Here is an 18432-nt window from a genome sequence, read left to right on the forward strand (position 1 = left end):
ACCAGAGCACAGGGCTGGCAGACAAATGCGAGCGCTGTCGGGCCCTGTCAATCAGGACTTGGAGGGAGAACGGAGCCTCTAGGAGCAGGAACATAGGCTAATTAGCATATTCTAAAAGTTTGATTTCTGGCGTAACGGGGGCAGAGTAAAAAGTAGAAATAGGCTAGTTAGGTTTAGCCGACATTAGCACATCGCTAATGTCAGCTAGCTTAATAGGGTAAAATCTGGGGACAGAAACCCTTTAATTCAGAGGGGTTCCCTACCACTCAGGAGAATGGGGACCCCTGAAATACACATGCTTTACCTGCCACTCTGTTGGTTGATGGATAAAGGATATAAACGTATGATTGCTGAGGGTTGGACCACTGAAGTCCTCAACAATCACAAGAATGATGGTCACTGAGTCCCCTGTGTGAATGGAGCAGTGGTACGCATGTGACCACTACTGTTCGCTTTTGTGGAAGTGCTAGATAGCCAAGTGCTGTACTCCAGACAGTGAATGGAGCAGTGATCACACTCGCACTCTGTGACCCCTGTTCCTGTGATCGGTGAGGATCCCATATCTCCTATCCTTGTTCCTGGACCAAACCCTTTAACTGCTGAGAATTTATCTGGAAAGCTGTCCTATCCAGCTCTTTCCAGACTAGGTGGCTCAGGGAAGATGACTGCACCCATAGCATACGTCCTTTCCACTAGACGCATCTACTGTACCTTGTGATCAGCTGGAAATGACAGTGTGCAGACTGCTCTGTAAATTGGAAATGTTGGCAATAAAGATAATCTTGTCCATCTCCAGCCATTGATTTGTTTAAAAGCCAGATCTCACGTAAGGTAAGGATCGATAACTTCCTCTTGCTGGCAGCCTGAGATAAATACTGGAGATCCCTGCAGTGGTTATACATGCAAATGACAGTGTCTGCTCGGCTTTATGGACCTCGAGCAGTTCCAGAACGGCTGGGTAACCTTACCCCTAAACTTTTCAGATTATGGCTGGAAAAAGGAGAACTAAGGCTACTTTCACACTAGCGTTTTAAGTTTTCTGGTATTGAGATCATAGGGGATCAGTACTGGAAAAAAAAGCTTCAATTTTGTCTCCATTCATTGCTAATAGGGACAAAACTCTACTGAACAGAACGGAGTGCTCCAAAATGCATTACGTTTCGTTTAGTTGCGTTCCCATTCGGAGAGCAAACCGCAATATGTAGTTTGCTTTCCGTCCTGGGATGCGGAGCAAGACGGATCCGTCATGACCCCCAATGCAAGTCGATGGGGATGGATCCGTTTTTTCCAGGACGTCCTCCATGACAGCACCCATGGAGGATGTCCTTACTGGTTTCTGTTGGGACAGGAAGAGAGAGACAGTTTAAAGGGCCCCTCCCCACCCCCTTGCTCCAGTGTTCTTCCTGTCCCAACAGGGATAGGAGGAGTTAGGCAGCTCTCTCCTAGTAAGTTAGGTAGGGAACGGGGGCGAGTCTGGTCGGGGGGTTCCTACCTCTCCTCTTCAGACTCCAGCAGGCCCCCGAACCAGCACCACTCTGGGAAGCGGTCCCCTGGTTAAGTCCCCGATTCTCTCTCTGGCCGGCCGCATGAATCGGGGACGCTGTTGCCGCGTCTCCCCATCGGAGCTCTGGGCTCGGCTTCGGCTCCTGCCTCCTCTGACGTCCTGGCCGCGCTCACGTGACCGGAAGCCGGAAGTAATTACGACGCGATGCGGAAGTAACAAGCAGCATGCTGGAGACACGCCGATCCGGTGGTCTCGCATGTCCTGGGGGTTGACTCTTCCCCGGAATGAGTCCCCCTGGGAAAGAGCAAGTGGAGGCGGAGTCAGGCGGCGACGGGCGGACCGGTAAGTCACCTGAATCTTATTTAAGACGCCAGATGGCAGCCTGCTAGGTTGCATCATGGAGGTCCAGGCGTCCAGCAAGCTTGAAACTTGTTCAGACTCCCCCGTCCAGGCCCCTGTAAGTAGTCACTTGCATACTTTGTACAGGGATAGGTCTTTGGCTCAGCAGTTCCCTAATGGCCTTATCCTCCCTTTTCTCTTAGACTTCTAAGGAACCAGGGCACAGGCCTCATGGGGATCCCAAAAAGAAGGGCAGGAAATGCCCGACCTGCCAAACAAAGCTGCTAGAGTCCTATAAGAAACAGCTATGCCCAGAATGTATCTCCAAAATTATGAGGGACGAACGGGCATCCTTGCTTTCAGATCTAAGGGATATTGTAAGAGAGGAGGTGCAGGCGGCAACCTCTAGCCAAACACCCCCTCCTCCTCCCCCCCCCCCCCCCCCCTTCTCCAAAAAAGCCAGGATCCAGTCAGGCTCTGACTCAGAGGAAGAAGGGTTATGTGTCTCAGACAATGACGACATAGAGTCCCTCCATCAGAATGAGCAGAGGAGATACTTCTTTTCGTCTGAGGACTTAGATTCCCTGCTTACCGCCATTAGACAGACCATGGCTATTGAGGAGGAGGAACAGACTCGTTCGGTGGAGGACGAAATGTTTGGGGGTCTTAAAGTCAGGAGAAAGAAGGTCTTCCCAGTGAATGAAAATCTTAAAGATCTCATCACAGAGGAATGGGCTGACGGCGAAAGGAAGCTCTTTATTCCCAGGGATTTTAAAAATCGTCTGCGGTTTGACCCAAAGGACACTAACCTCTGGGACGAGGTTCCCAAAGTAGATATCCAGGTGTCCAAGGTTGTGAAAAAAACCTCAATACCCTTTGAGGATTCGTCACAGCTAAGGGACCCCATGGATAGGAAGCTAGACGGCCTGTTGAAAAAATCCTGGGAGTCAGGGGCAACCGCAATTAATACCAACATTGCAGCTACTTCGGTTTCCAGAGCCTTAATCTTATGGATTAATCAACTGGAGAGTCACCTTAGGGCAAGAACATCCAGGGAAGAAATCCTAGAGTCTCTCCCGCTTCTAAAGATGGCCTCTAGTTTCCTGGCGGATGCCTCAGCGGAGACCATTAGATTCGCAGCCAAATCCCAGTCTCAGACTAACGCCGCTAGACGGGCCCTCTGGCTCAAGTCCTGGTCTGGGGACGTAGCGTCAAAGAACAGACTCTGCTCCATTCCGTTCTCTGGCTCGTTTATGTTCGGCCCAGTTCTGGACTCTATTCTCCAGAATGCGGCAGATAACAAGAAGGGGTTCCCTGAGGAGAAACCTAAAAAACCCCAGCCCTTTCGGAGACCCTCGGGCCAAAATCAGGCCAGGGCCTATAGAGGGAAAGGAAAATCGGGCCGCTGGAGCTACCCCAAGGGTAGAGGTAGGGGTTTCCTCTTCAACCCCAACACCAATACAGGGAAACCATGACGCCAGACCAGTGGGAGGGAGACTTCGTCACTTTTGGGAAAGATGGAAGAGAGTTACCTGCAATCAATGGATCCTGGACTCCATCAGGGACGGCTTCAGGATAGATTTCAGAACTCCTCCTCCCCAGGTGTTCCAGGTGACCTATTTCGAATCTCCTCTCCTCCAACAGCAACTAAGGTCACATATTCAAGACCTCCTGTCTCTGGGAGCTATCACCCAGGTTCCTCCTCCCCAGCAGTTCACAGGCCATTACTCAAGACTTTTCTTTGTGAAGAAGCCAGACGGGTCGATGAGGACTATCATCAACTTGAAGTTTCTGAACAGGTGGGTGACGTACTACAGGTTCAAGATGGAGTCAATAAAATCCTCCACTCCTCTGATCCCTCCAGGTGCTCACCTTTGCACATTGGACCTCAAGGATGCGTACTACCACATCCCCATACATCCCCAACACCAACAGTACTTAAGGTTTGCGGTCAGGTACGGAAAGGAGACCTCTCACTACCAGTTCCAGTGCCTGCCGTTCGGCATCTCATCTGCCCCCCGCCTATTCACAAAGGTAGTATCCGAAATGATGGCCTTCCTTCGCCAGAATACAATCACAATCGTGCCCTACCTGGACGACTTCTTGCTGATAGCAGACTCTGTTCAAAAATTGCTGGGGGACATCCATCAAACCTTAGCCCTATTCAAGGACTTGGGGTGGATCGTGAACTACCCAAAATCCGACTTGATACCGGACACAAGAAAGGAATTCCTAGGCACTCTCCTGGATACAAGAATACAACACTCTTTTCTTCCAGAGAGAAAACAGACCAATCTGAAACAAAAGATAGAGTTGTTCAAAAAGAGGAAAACACACTCAATCAGGGAAGCCATGCAGATCCTGGGACTGATGACCTCCTGCATCTCAATAGTACCCTGGGCCCAATTCCACTCCAGGACCCTCCAGAATGCAGTTTTGACAGCTTGGAACAGAGATCACCGTTCTCTGAACTCCAGGATGAAAATATCGGGAAAAGTGATAAAATCCCTGTCCTGGTGGACAGAACCAGGGAATCTGGAGAAAGGAGTCCCGTGGAATTTGACTCCAGCCATAACCGTCACCACGGACGCAAGTCTGAATGGCTGGGGGGGGGGCACGTGGACCAGCATCTCTTCCAGGGTTCCTGGGTCCTTCAAGACAAGATAAGATCCTCAAACTACCGGGAACTGAAGGCAGTGCTGAAGACTCTGAGAGCAGCCAAACATCTCCTCAAGGATCAGCATGTCAGGATCCTATCCGACAACATTACTACGGTATGTTATCTAAAAAGACAGGGCGGTACCAGATGCCCGCTCCTTCAGGATCTTGCAGATCAAATCTTCATATGGGCAGAAAAAGAAGTTCGGTCCATTTCAGCAACCCATCTAAAGGGGTCTCAGAACTCGAGAGCCGACTTCCTAAGCCGTCATAGGATCGACGCGGGAGAATGGAATCTGAACAAACAGGTTTTCAGACAGGTCTGCCAGCTATGGGGTTATCCAGAAATAGACCTCTTCGCATCCAGGGGGAATTCTCAACTGGACTGTTTTTACTCGCGAAAACCCAGTGGCAGTAGACACCTTAGCCCAGAATTGGGACATGAAACTGGCCTACGCCTTTCCTCCCTTTCCCCTAATCCCGGCAGTCCTAAAGAAGATGAGGACCAGTACCACCACTCTGATCCTGGTCGCACCAGACTGGCCCAAGAGAGCTTGGTATCCCATCTTGAGGGAGATGTCGATCAAAGACGCGTACCCCCTTCCAGACAGGAAAGATCTGTTAACGCAGGGACCTCTGGAGCATCCCAATCTCAACAAGCTGAGACTGACTGCTTGGATCCTGAGAGGCAAACCCTGAGGAAAAAGGGTCTCTCCGATCAGGTAATATCAACACTGCAGCAATGCCGTAAACCTGTGACTTCAGCCATATATCTCAAAATATGGAAGAAATTCTCATCTTGGCTAGTTCAGAATCATCCAGAGTCTAGTAATCCATCCATAGGCAATATACTAGATTTTCTTCAGAAAGGGTTCGATATAGGTCTAAAACCAAGTACCCTCAAGGTACAGATCTCAGCCTTAAGTTGCTGCTTAGATATACCATTAGCAGAACATAGGTGGGTCAAGAGATTTGTCAGAGCAGTCTCCAGAATACGACCCACCCTGAGACAAACAGTTCCTGAGTGGGATCTAAATATAGTTCTAAATGGCCTATGTGATGCTCCCTTCGAACCTGTTGAGGATATTCCCATCAAACTTCTATCCCTCAAGGCGGTGTTTTTAATAGCTATCACTACTGCTCGTAGGATAGGCGAAATTCAGGCCCTGTCAGTTAGGGACCCCTTTTTAAAAGTCCTAGACGATAGGATAGTTCTTAGGCTGGATCATTCCTTTCTTCCCAAGGTTGTCTCAACGTTCCACAGAGAACAGGAGATAATTCTCCCTTCGTTTTGTACCTCCCCCAAAAACATACAGGAGGAGCGGTTCCACTGTCTTGATGTGAGAAGAACGGTCCTCGCCTACATCAAGCGGACAAAATCCTGGAGAAAGTCGTCAAACCTCTTCATCCAATTCGGTGGTAGGAACAAGGGAAGCAAAGCCTCTAAAACCTCTTCAGCCCGCTGGATCAAAGAGACTATCAGTGAATGTTATAGACTGCAGAGTTCATCCTGCCCCATAACGTTGAGGGCTCATTCTACCAGAGCCATGTCTGCAACCTGGGCGGAGAAGGCTGGAGCTTCCATTGACCAGATCTGCAGAGTGGCAACCTGGTCCTCCTCCACTACCTTTGTCAGACACTACAGACTGGACTCTATGGCCAATCAGGACTTAGCTTTTGGCCGTAAGGTCCTACAAGCAGTGGTCCCCCCCTAATATGGCGTTCTAAGTTGTTAGTTCTCCATGGGTGCTGTCATGGAGGACGTCCTGGAAACATATGTTTAGTTTACCGGTAAACTGCTTTCCAGGAGTCCGGAATGACAGCACCCAATACTATCCCCCCATTTTTTGTTCCTTCCGGGACACTTTTTTGGTTTGTATATTTGTACTGCTACTGTATACAGTGTGAAGTAACACTTGTTCTTGAAAGATGTGGCAGCCTATCCGGTGTAGTAAGTTATAAACACTGGAGCAAGGGGGTGGGGAGGGGCCCTTTAAACTGTCTCTCTCTTCCTGTCCCAACAGAAACCAGTAAGGACATCCTCCATGGGTGCTGTCATTCCGGACTCCTGGAAAGCAGTTTACCGGTAAACTAAACATATGTTTCTGCCACAATAGAAAACTGATCCGTCCCCCATTGACTTTCAATGGAGTTCATGATGGATCCGTCTTGGCAATGTTAAAGATAATACAACCGGATCCGTTCATAACGGATGCAGATGGTTGTATTATCAGTAACGGAAGCGTTTTTGCTGAGCCCTGCCGGATCCAGTAAAAACGCTAGTGTGAAAGTACCCTGAGAATGGCTGCATCGGATGACACAGGGATTTTCCATGTGTAAAAAACCAATGAGGTTCCTGTTTTTCTGGAGATTACAAGTTAAAGGGGTATTCCTACTGTATCCTGGTAATCGAAGTTAGCCTTTTAGTGAAAGTGAATAAATGGTGAAAAAATTTTTTTTTTTTATTTCAGTCTCCATATTCTGACTCCTATAACTTTTTTGTATTTATGTATGCGGATCTATGTGAAGACTCATTTTTTGCGGGGCAATCTGTACAGAGATACCATATTGGGGCGTGTTCGACTTTTGGATCACTTTAATAAATTTTTTTGTTGGAGAAGCGACCCAAAAAACCAACAAATCGGCCATTTTGCTTTTTTCCGTATGGGATTAATTTTTTTTATATTATAATAGTATGGGTATTTGTGCACACCGCGATACCTATCGTGTGTGTGTGTGTGTGTGTGTGTGTGTGTGTGTGTGTGTGTGTGTGTGTTTTTTTTTTTTTTTGTTTTTTTTTTCATTTTGGGGAAAGGGGGTGATTTGCGAAAATCAATAGGTGATAAACCTATAACCAATATACCAATAAAAGTTACATTTTTGCGTATCCCACACCTTCCGTGATTCAAGGGGGTGATTTGAAAATATATATATATATATATTTATTATATTACATTAAAGGGATTTTCCATGTGTAAAAAAACCAATGAGGTTCCTGAAGCAGTGTTTTTCTGGAGATTCCAAGTTAAAGGGGTATTCCCACTGTATTCTGGTAATTGTTAACCTTTTAGGGAAAGTGAATATGACTTTTACAACATGTCTGTATGTAAGGTGCAGTCATAGTGCTTCCAACTGGCCTGCATCCAGGGAGTGATGGATCGGGGAAGAATGGACCACCCATGGATGGCATCCATGTCCAGTCCCTTTCCGTGTATAGGTTTTTCCAAAAGCTTCCTAAGGGTTCTAAGTACCGTGTGGCAAATCCATGTGCCATTGTTTTCAATGCATTATTTTAATCTGGGCAGGTTTGAAATCCATGTAAAGAAGGGACATGTTCCTTCCTGGTATGGTTCTATGTGGAAACTGTAGCGGGTGTCTGCACAACATTTACCCCCATGGCTAAATCTAGGGGTCAATCTACAGCATGCAAACTCTAAAAAACGTGTGCGCCCCGTGGCCGTGCTGCAAAGCACGAACACCGTCCGTGGGGCAGCCGCAGCGGATCGTGGATCCATTTACTTTAATGGGTCCGCGATTCGTCCGTTCCACAAAAAGATAACAACACATGTTCTATCTTTTTGCGGAACAGAAGTACGGGACGAAACCCCATGGAAGCACTCTGTAGTGTTTCCGTGGGTTTCCGTTCCGTGCTTCCGTTCCGCATCTCCGGACCCATTGAAGTGAATGGGTCCGCATCAGTGATGCGGAATGCCCACGAAACAGCACCCGTGTATTGCGGATCCGCAAAACGGCAACGGCAGCACACGTTCATGTGCAGGAGGCCTAATACTGCTGTCGAAATCCGAGTGTCGGGCTCGGATTCCTGCTGCGGACCATTGCCATGGTTTTTTACATTTTTTTTTATGTGGTCAGTCGTTACTTTAATTGCAATGCAATATGAAATGCACTACATACTATTTTTTTTTTAGGTGGTACTTTTCGTGCTGTATTTGAGCATTTTTTTGTTTAGACTAGCCTAGCCCAATGGGGAAGGCGTATACCGTACTTTAATACAAGCTGTAGGGATGTGTGAAAACTGTGGATAGCCGTGAGGGGGGGGGGGGTCACTTGAACTGTGGGGGTTCAAGGTGTATCAGCTGCATTACGCTAGTTTCAGATAAGGGTGTTCGCTCCATGAAACACGCTCCATGTGAACACGGCTTCACAGCTTGACCACTGTTCCTGTGACAGGACTTTTATGGCGTTATAATGAATTATTCCTGTCCGACCTCCACTGTACTGAACTGTATGAGAAATAATGCTGTCAGTGCAATTCATTACAGCTGATGTCGGGCAGGGACACACAGCATTATAAATCTAGAATGCCGTGAGGACCTGTCAGGGAAATAACGCTCCCACCCGGAGCATGTTTCCCACAGTGAGCACGCTCGTCTGAAACTAGCCTTTTGGTAAAGGGGAGTGCTCATTTTTGAAGATATTCAGAAAAGTCTCAAAAAGGTCTTAGGGTTCTTTCACACGAGCGGATCCCGTGCGTGACATCCGCTGCGTGAAAGAGTGCCAAGCCCCGCATCCTCCTTGTGTGAAAGGGCTCTTAAAGGGGTTGTCACAAGAGCTAAATGTATCGCCTATAAACCAGAGAGGTGACACGTGTCTGATCAGTGGGGATCAGACTGATGGGACCCCACCAATCACACAAATGTGGGACCTGTGTCCCTCTAATATAAATGGTCAAGCATGTGTACTGCTGCTCCATTCATCTCTGATAGTGGCGAAGAAAAGAAGGACTCGGGACCCCCGCCGATCCTGTGCATCGGTGATAAGTTTACATACAATTTGATGACCGCAAGCAGGTCTTTAAACTGGTGATGAATTAAAAAATATATAATATTACGTTAGAAAGTTGTATAACTTTGCAGTAATTATGCTTTATATAGTGGGAAAACAAGATTTTTACATGGGGGGGGGGGGCCTTCAGAGACCCCCACCTTCTCACTGCTCAGAGTTTGTGCCTTACTCAGGTAGACAAGCCATTTGTTGGCCATTCACGTTCTTCCACATTTCTGTTTATCTGCCGGGAAGGTGACAGTGACATCTGTAGCCCATTGAGGGAGTCTCTAAGATATAAACCTAGAACACAGATTTCACACTAGTGGTTTTTCTGGGGGGATGCTCCAGGCAATGTCTTACTGGGAAACTTGGGTCCTAGCATTCATGCGGATGTCACTTTGACATATATCATTGCCTCGTACACCCCTTCATTACAATGGTATTGCCTAATGGTGGCGGCCTCTTTCAGAAGAATAATGGGTCCTGCTACGCACAAAAATGGTTAAGAAATGAGCTGAAGAACATGATTTCCTCAACCGCCAAATTCCTCAGATCTCAGCTTCAGGCCTCTTGCACACGACCTTGTGGCTTTTTCAGTATTTAAATACGGATGACGTCTGTGTGCATTACCTTTTTTGCGGGACGGAACAGCTGGCCCCTGATAGAACAGTACTATCCTTGTCCGTTATGCAGACAATAATAGGACATGTTCTATCTTTAAACGGAAATACGGAAACGGAAGGCATATGGAGTACCTTCCGTTTTTTTTTTTTGCGGATCCATTGAAATGAATGGTTCCGTATACGGAACGCAAAAAACGGAAAGTAAACGGGAAGAAAAAAACACGACCGTTGTTTGGCTGTGCCTGTATTGCGGCCACCAAACAGCTGTGAGCACCCCGCATCACGGAGACGGACCAATTCACTTGAATGGGTCTGCAATCCGAAAGGTCAGTGCAAAACGGAGGCACAGAACCCCACGGAAGCACCACAGAGTGCTTCCGTGCGGTTTCTCTCCGTGCCTCCGCACTGCAAAAAAAGTAGACCATGTTCTATTATCTTTTGCAGTGCGGACAGATCACGGACTCATTCAAGTGGAATGGGTCTGGATCCGTCGTGGCAGCCGCATGAGGATGAGAATAGGTTATCATTATCACATCAGCGGGGGTCTGACTCTCGGCACCCCCACCGATCAGCTGTTTTAGGGACCTGCCATGCTCAGGGGCGCACAATCTGCTCCCGGCAGCTTTCCAGAAACGGCACTGTACATTTTATAGCAGCTGTGCTTGGTATTGCAGCTCAGTCCCATTCACTTTAATGAGGCTGAGCTGCAACTAGGACACGTGACCAATGAACGTGTCGTCACAAGAACTAGAAAGAGGCCACGGAGTTAGGATAGGTCATCCATACAAATTACCGGATAACCAACTTTAAAAAGGACCCGTCGCCTCTCCTGACATGTCTGGTTTAGTAACTACTTGCATTTCCCATAAAATGACAATTGTAAGGCCTCTTTCACACGGGCGTTGCGGGAAAATGTGCGGGTGCGTTGCGGGAACACCCGCGATTTTTCTGCGCGAGTGCAAAACATTGTAATGCATTTTGCACTCGCGTGAGAAAAATCGTGCATGTTTGGTACCCAAACCCGAACTTCTTCACAGAAGTTCGGGCTTGGGATCGGTGTTCTGTAGATTGTATTATTTTCCCTTATAACATGGTTATAAGGGAAAATATCAGCATTCTGAATACAGAATGCATAGTAAAACAGCGCTGGAGGGGTTAAAAAAATAATAATAATAATAATTTAACTCACCTTAGTCCACTTGATCGCGCAGACCGGCATCTCCTTCTGTCTCCTTTGCTGAACAGGACCTGTGGTGAACATTAATTACAGGAACAGGACCTTTGATGATGTCCCTCTGGTCATCACATGATCCATCACCATGGTAAAAGATCATGTGACGTACCATGTGATGACCGGAGTGACGTCATCAAAGGTCCTGTTCCTGTAATTAATGCTCACCACAGGTCCTATTCAACAAAGGAGACAGAAGGAGATGCCGGGCTACGCGAGCAAGTGGACTAAGGTGAGTTAAATTTATTTATTTTTTAACCCCTTCAGCGCTGTTTTACTATGCATTCTGTATTCAGAATGCTATTATTTCCCCTTAGGACCATGTTATAAGGGAAAATAATAATGATCGGGTCTCCATCCCGATTGTCTCCTAGCAACCGTGCGTGAAAATCGCACCGCATCCGCACTTGCTTGCGGATGCTTGCGATTTTCACGCAACCCCATTCACTTCTATGGGGCCTACGTTGCGTGAAAAACGCAGAATATAGAGCTTGCTGAAATTTTAACTCAACGCACAAGAGATGCGTGAAAATCACCGCTCAGCTGAACAGCCCCATAGAAATGAATGGGTCAGGATTCAGTGCGGGTGCAATACGTCAACTCACGCATCGCATCCGCGCGGAATACTCGCCCGTGTGAAAGGGGCCTAAAGCATCTGTTCTTACAATTCTGTTGTACCAACCCTCTGTTATTCCTACTAGAAGTTTATGAATTGCCAGCAGTTTATAATGAAGGTCAAGATGGGTGTTACCTGTTGGGTTTTGTCTGATACTATTCGATCAGTACTGACAGTTAGGTTTCCTGCACACGACTATATCCGTTTTTGCGGAACACAAATAGCTAATCCACAAAGCTCGGATACTGGCTGAGAGCCTGCCATTTTTTTTTTTTCTCCTGCAGAAATGTCCTATCCTTGTCCACAAAACAGACAAGAATAGGACATGTTCTATTTTTTCCCGGTACCACAGAACAGACTGAGATGAATGTGTCTGCATCTGATCCGTAAAAATGCGGATTGGATGTGGACCAAAACTATGGCCGTGTGCATGAGCTCTTAGACTGGGCAGGGACACATGCCCAAATGGTAACACCCAGCTGGACCATTACTGCAGATTGCTAGTAACTCATTCAGAACATTGAGCTATGAGAATAGATGCTCCAGAATTATTACATGGGGATGCCAGTAGTTACTGAAAGACATGTCGGGGGAGGTGACTGGTTAAAGGATCTGCTGCTAAGGTGGTGGTGACACCGCAGGACCCCTTGTCCCTGTCCTGATGGCTCCTGCTGTTGTGGCAGCACAAGGTGAACTTGCAGAAATGTGGGTGGTTTTAATGTTCTGGCGGCAGACACGTGATGCATGCGGCTGTCAGTTGTGCCCATGCTCCTGGCATGTCCACATACCCAGGGGATGCTCGTCCCTGCATGGAGGACATGAATGACCCCTGTGGAAGGAGCAGGGTCGCAGCATCCACATTATTATTCCCAGGGCATCGTCAGCTGGTGCTGCGTCACTGCTGGAGGAAGGGCACGGGACAGCATGCAGGCAGGGCATGCAATGCTGTGCCCGGGAGCGGAGGGGTTAACCCGTGTGGGGCGGGCGATACCTGTATCTGTCCCCGCGGCTGTAGTCATCCTCGCTGCAGCTTCCTCCTTCATGGCCACCTCCATAATCCACAGTGTCCGGCTCGTCGTCCTCGGCGGCTTCTATGGCCACCCGGATCTGCACCTGCGTGCCCAGGTCCCATCCGCTGCCCGCAGCTGGTTCCATGCTGGTGCTGTCAGGGACCTCCATGGCTGGCACAGCTTGTGACACTGGTAGAGATTAGGGGGCAGCCGGGTAGGCGTCAATGCAGAGCCTGCCAGACCCTTCCGCGGAGCGGGCGCTGGCACTGCCTCACACTGCTGCCCCTTCTAGCCCCTATCTGCTGCTGAGAACAGGGCTCTGGTCGCCGCCTCCTCCCTCCAGAGGAAGAGACCTCCTCCTCCTCCTCCACTTCCCCCGCTAACAACCATCCGCAGCCCTCTGCTCGCTCTTCTCAGGGACGGTCAGCAGCCAGAAAAAGGCGGCGCGAGGAGGCGGCGACCAGAACCTCCATCCCTAGCATTCTCTGATTATACCGTCACACGGGCGCCGCCTGCTGGCGTAGAAGGAGGGTACCCGAGCGGCGCACTGGAGAATGTCAGAGGACCTCCTAAACTGCTACCAGGTGCGGAAACCTGCACGGGCTCCTCTCATGGGGCCAAATGTTTAATACTAAGCCAGGCTTCTATATGTATATCTATACTTGCCCGTTCCAACCCTAGTGCCCACATACAGTAGTTATATCTACATTGTGCCCTCTTCACAGCAATGTCCTTATTGTGCCCCCCCAACAGTAAAGACCACATTGTTCCCCCAAACAGTAGTTATGCCAACATTTTGCCCCCTTACAATAGCTATGCCCACATTATGCCTCCTCAATTATACCAACATCGTGGCCCCTTACAGTAGTTGTGCCCACACTGTGCCCCCAAATAGCACTAATGCTCACATTGTGCCCTCTCTCGGTAGTTATGCCAACATTGTGCCCCCACATGTCACGGCGGTGTCACGGTCTTGTTGCTGTGCGCCGTGACACGTTTGCCGAGCATGCTCGTTGCCAGGGGCAACGTGTTGTTTGCTGTATGTGTGTGTACTGCCCCTCATATCATGGTTCCTCCCTGTCTTGTGCTGGAGGGGTTAACTACCTGGCTGGGTGTGGCCACAAGGTTTATATTGCCTGGGGCCTGTTGGCTGGGGTGAGTTGTCCTCCAGGCAGCCTTGGTGTGTGCTAGAGCTTGCTCCTGTCTGGCTTTTTCCATCTGCCCAGTGCTTGAGGGCAACCTTGTGGAACATCAAGGTCTTTAGCAATGTCTCTCCTATGTTATCCCGGTGTCTCCTTCCCTTCACTACCCTACGTTATGTGTGGTGTCGTTTGTATGGGTAGGTGTTATGTCTGGTTGTTGTTACATGTCTGGTGGTGTTAGTTGTCCAGCATGTTTGCTAGACATTCCCCTGACTATCTGTGTGTCCTCCGGAAGGGGGTGTCAGGGTTCCCCTGAGGGGGAACTACTAGTCTATATGCAGCTCTGCCTGGGGCCACCATGCGTCCTGTTTGCATGGGGGTCCAGGTAGTAACTGGTGTGCTGGATACCTGGGTGTGGTTGTTTGTACTGTGTCCTGTATGGTGTGTGGGCACCAGTACTTATGCACAGGTTCCAGTTGTGGTGGCTGCGGCAGGTGTGTTGTTCAGTGTGCTTACCTGCCGATCCAGTTGCTGTATATGGTTTCCACTTTTTCCTTGCAGCTAGGTCGGCGGAGACTCCTGTTCATCCGGGTCTGGGATGAACAGGTTGTCTCAGCCCGTTCTCTATTTGAGGGATTATCAGGGCGACTCAGGGACCTAGGTTCCTGGGTATGAGCCGCCCTACCATCCAGGTCCGCTCATACGGGTCAGAGTTAGGGCGAGTGTTAGGGAAGCTATAGGAGGTGTCCTACTCCCTTTTCCCAGTCTCAGGCCTAGTTGCTTTTCTACCAGGTCCACATTGTATGGTGGGGAGTTTCCCCCACTCCCCACCATGACACCACACAGTTATGAGCGCACTGTGCTTCCAAATAGCACTAACATCCACATTGTGCCCCCTCACAGTAGTTAGGCCCCTAGTGTGCTCCCTCACAGTAGTTAGGCCCCCATTGTGCCCCCTCACAGTAGTTAGGCCCCCATTGTGCCCCCTCACAGTAGTTAGGCCCCCATTGTGCCCCCTCACAGTAGTTAGGCCCACATTGTGCCCCCTCACAGTAGTTAGGCCCACATTGTGCCCCCTCACAGTAGTTAGGCCCACATTGTGCCCCCTCACAGTAGTTAGGCCCACATTGTGCCCCCTCACAGTAGTTAGGCCCCCATTGTGCCCCCTCACAGTAGTTAGGCCCCCATTGTGCCCCCTCACAGTAGTTAGGCCCCCATTGTGCCCCCTCACAGTAGTTAGGCCCCCATTGTGCCCCCTCACAGTAGTTAGGCCCCCATTGTGCCCCCTCACAGTAGTTAGGCCCCCATTGTGCCCCCTCACAGTAGTTAGGCCCCCATTGTGCCCCCTCACAGTAGTTAGGCCCACATTGTGCCCCCTCACAGTAGTTAGGCCCACATTGTGCCCCCTCACAGTAGTTAGGCCCACATTGTGCCCCTTCACAGTACTTAGGCCCACATTACAGTAGTTATGCCTCCATTGTACCCCATTCACTGTAGCAGTTATGCCCCTTGTTCAGTAGTTCCTCCTCTGGTAATAAAAAAACAAACAAAAAAACACTCGCCTAGACGTTCCCCCAATGATCAGAGCACCACATATGGTGCTGCTGGGCTGTGTAAGAGGAGCATCATGCTGATTCCTGGGCCTGCACGCTCCTCTTACACAGCCCAGCAGTGCAGGCATTGCAATCAACTGTCTTTGCATCCAAAGAGACAGTTAAGAGCGGGACAAACCTTGGCCCTCCCAGTACCACAGGAATGAGTGACCCCACATGTCTCACCGGATCTGGGACGGTTGGGGGGTATGTAAGAGGAAACTTCACTTTCCCTAAGAAGATAACACAGAGAAATAAAAGCATTAGGTAGGATGAGTCACAAATGGTCACAGGTACAGCCCAGGAACCAGGAGACGTCAGGCTGGCCTCACAGTCACTTTAATATATCTTCTCATGCTGCAGAAAAAGAGAAGAAAAAAAAGATTGTACATTAGGGCTGCAGTAAACAATTATTTTAGCAATCGAGTATTTTACTGATTATTTTTACGATTAATTGAGTACTATAATAAGAAAAAATTAATTAATAGACCGTTTTCCTTTATAAAAATTCATCAGACCCCCTGCCATCAGTCCCCAACACCCTTCGTTCCCCCCTGTGCAATCAGCCCAAGTGCATCAGCTCCCCCCCCCCATGCCATCCGCTCTGTTCCCCCAGTGCCTTCAGCTCTCCCCCACCCCAGTGCCACCATCTCCCCCTCCTAGCCATGTCCCCAGCAACAGTATTTACCTTTCCTGTAGGGGTGCCGCTCCATAGCTCCTCCATCTTCTTCGTCGTCACACAGCGTCGGGTCATAGTGCACGTAAGCACGCACTACGACCTGACGATGTGTCAGGAGGAAAGTGCAGTGCGGGCCGGCGGGTGACCACGGAGCGGTAAGCCAATACATTCTAATACTGTACGGAGCACTCGCTCCATACAGTATTGAAACAAGTTTTATGCGAATCGACTTCGGATGTTTCATCCGAGGTCGATTCGCTCATCCCTAGTAGCCATAAGTCACATCTGTTCTAGTGACGAGGCAGATCCACATCTACTTTCGTTATAATTGTTAAGCTACATTCACACGACCGTTTGTGTCTTGCGTAGGGATCGACCGATTATCGGTTTTACCAATATTATCGGCCGATATTTAGGATTTTGAACGTTATCAGTATCTATTTTGCCGATATACCGATAACGTATGGGGAACACAGATCGCACTGCTGTCAGCGCTCTCCGTGTTCCCTCAGCAGCACAGGGGAGAAGGAAGCCGTGTCTCCCTCCCCCTGTGCTGCTGCTGCCGCCAATGAGAGGAGGGAGGAAAATAGAAGGGGAGGGGTTATGGCCACTGCGCCACCAATGAAGATAACTCTGTCATTAATTCATATACAGGAGGCGGGAGCTGGCTGCAGAATCACATAGCCGGCTCCCGACCTCTATGACAAGTAGCTGCGATCCGCGGCACCTGAGGGGTTAATAGAGGTCAGGAGCCGGCTATGTGATTCTGCAGCCAGCTCCCGCCTCCTGTATATGAATTAATGAGAGTTATCTTCATTGGTGGCGCAGTGCGCCCCCCCCCCCCCAACCCCAGCATTAATCATTGGTGGTGCAGTGCGCCCCCCCCCCCAACCCCAGTATTAATCATTGGTGGTGCAGTGCGCCCCCTCTCCAACCCCAGTATTAAAAACATTGGTGGCGCAGTGTGCCCCCCAGTATTATCATTGGTGGCAGTGGCCACAGGGTCCCCTCCTCCTCAGTGGAAGTTCCGATCGGAGCCCTAGCAGTGTAGCAGCAGGGACAGTGTGAGGTCCTATTCACCCTGATAGAGCTCTATCAGGGTGAATAGGACAAGGGTTCTAGTCCCTAAGGGGGCTAATAGTAAAAAATAAAAACTCACCAAAATATTAATTATAAGTGAAAAAGAAAGATTTACAAAAAAAACTACACGTTAACAATACACATATTCATTTTCAGCAGATTTGTGTAGGAATATATATATTTTTTTTTTTAAATGAAAATTCACAGAATATCTGTATAAATTATCGGCTATCGGCCTGAAAGTTCACAGATTATCGGTCGATCCCTAGTCTTGCGGTCCGCAAAAAAAAGGTTGACGCTCCGTATGGCTTTTTTTTTTTTGCGGATCCATTGTAACTATGCCTATCCTTGTCCCCAAAAAAAATGACAAGAATAGGACATGTTATTATTTTTTTTGCAGGGCTACGGAATGGACACACAGATGCGGATAGCACACAGTGTCTGCATCCTAGCTGCAAAAAAAACGAAACGGGCACGGAAACAAAATACGTTCGTGTGAATGTAGCCTTAACCCGGAATTTTCTTTTCCAAAGTGTCAAAAAATCATAGACAACCAACTTTTTTTACGGACAAATTGGAAAACTACCATGAATGCTAAAGATTATATATAGCGCAATATACTGATCTCAATGATTAGCAGTCTTTAGTGTGAGCCAGAAAATGATGGTAATTACAATCACAGTGATCTGCTCAAGTACCCACATCCTCAAAAAAAAAAAAAAAAAAACATGAACATATCTAATTTTGTCGTAGACACTGGAAAAAAAGCACATTTTATTTTTACAGGTTGTCCAGGAATTTCTGAACAGTTGCCAACCCTGTCGGTGGGCACAAGGAGGGCACTGACCATCCCCAGAAGTAAGCTACAGAGCGCAGGTCCTAGCAATGCCCTGTGTAGTGCTGACTGCTTGCAACTGCTCCTAGGCATACGATGAAGAAAATGGTAACTTTCCTAGCAGTGGAGTGTACACTCAAGGCAAGGCTAAGGATGTTAGAAGCCAGAGCTGTCGGTTACCCTCCAGAATCAGCTGGTACCTACCTGTGTGATTCCTCCACCTGCTGTTCTGCAGCATTGGTCCCACCTGCCTGTAACGTGCCTCACTTGCTTGTGCACTAGTCCCACCTACTCTAGAGGCTCCGCCTATCATTGTATTTTTGTAATTGGCCCAA

General features: G+C 48.6%; 1 protein-coding gene across 1 annotated transcript in view; it reads right to left on the minus strand.

The window, feature by feature from the left end:
- Positions 1 to 13180, minus strand: part of LARP6 (La ribonucleoprotein 6, translational regulator) — a 55221-nt gene extending 42041 nt beyond the window's left edge. Inside the window, exon 1 of the mRNA XM_040413863.1 lies at positions 12751 to 13180. Within this exon, the coding sequence (XP_040269797.1) occupies positions 12751 to 12938 (188 nt within the window). The 5' untranslated portion in view covers positions 12939 to 13180. The remainder of the gene's footprint in view (positions 1 to 12750) is intronic.
- Positions 13181 to 18432: the final 5252 nt, after the last annotated feature.

This window comes from Bufo bufo, chromosome 1, assembly GCF_905171765.1.
Source record: "Bufo bufo chromosome 1, aBufBuf1.1, whole genome shotgun sequence".
Classification (NCBI taxonomy): Eukaryota; Metazoa; Chordata; class Amphibia; order Anura; family Bufonidae; genus Bufo; species Bufo bufo.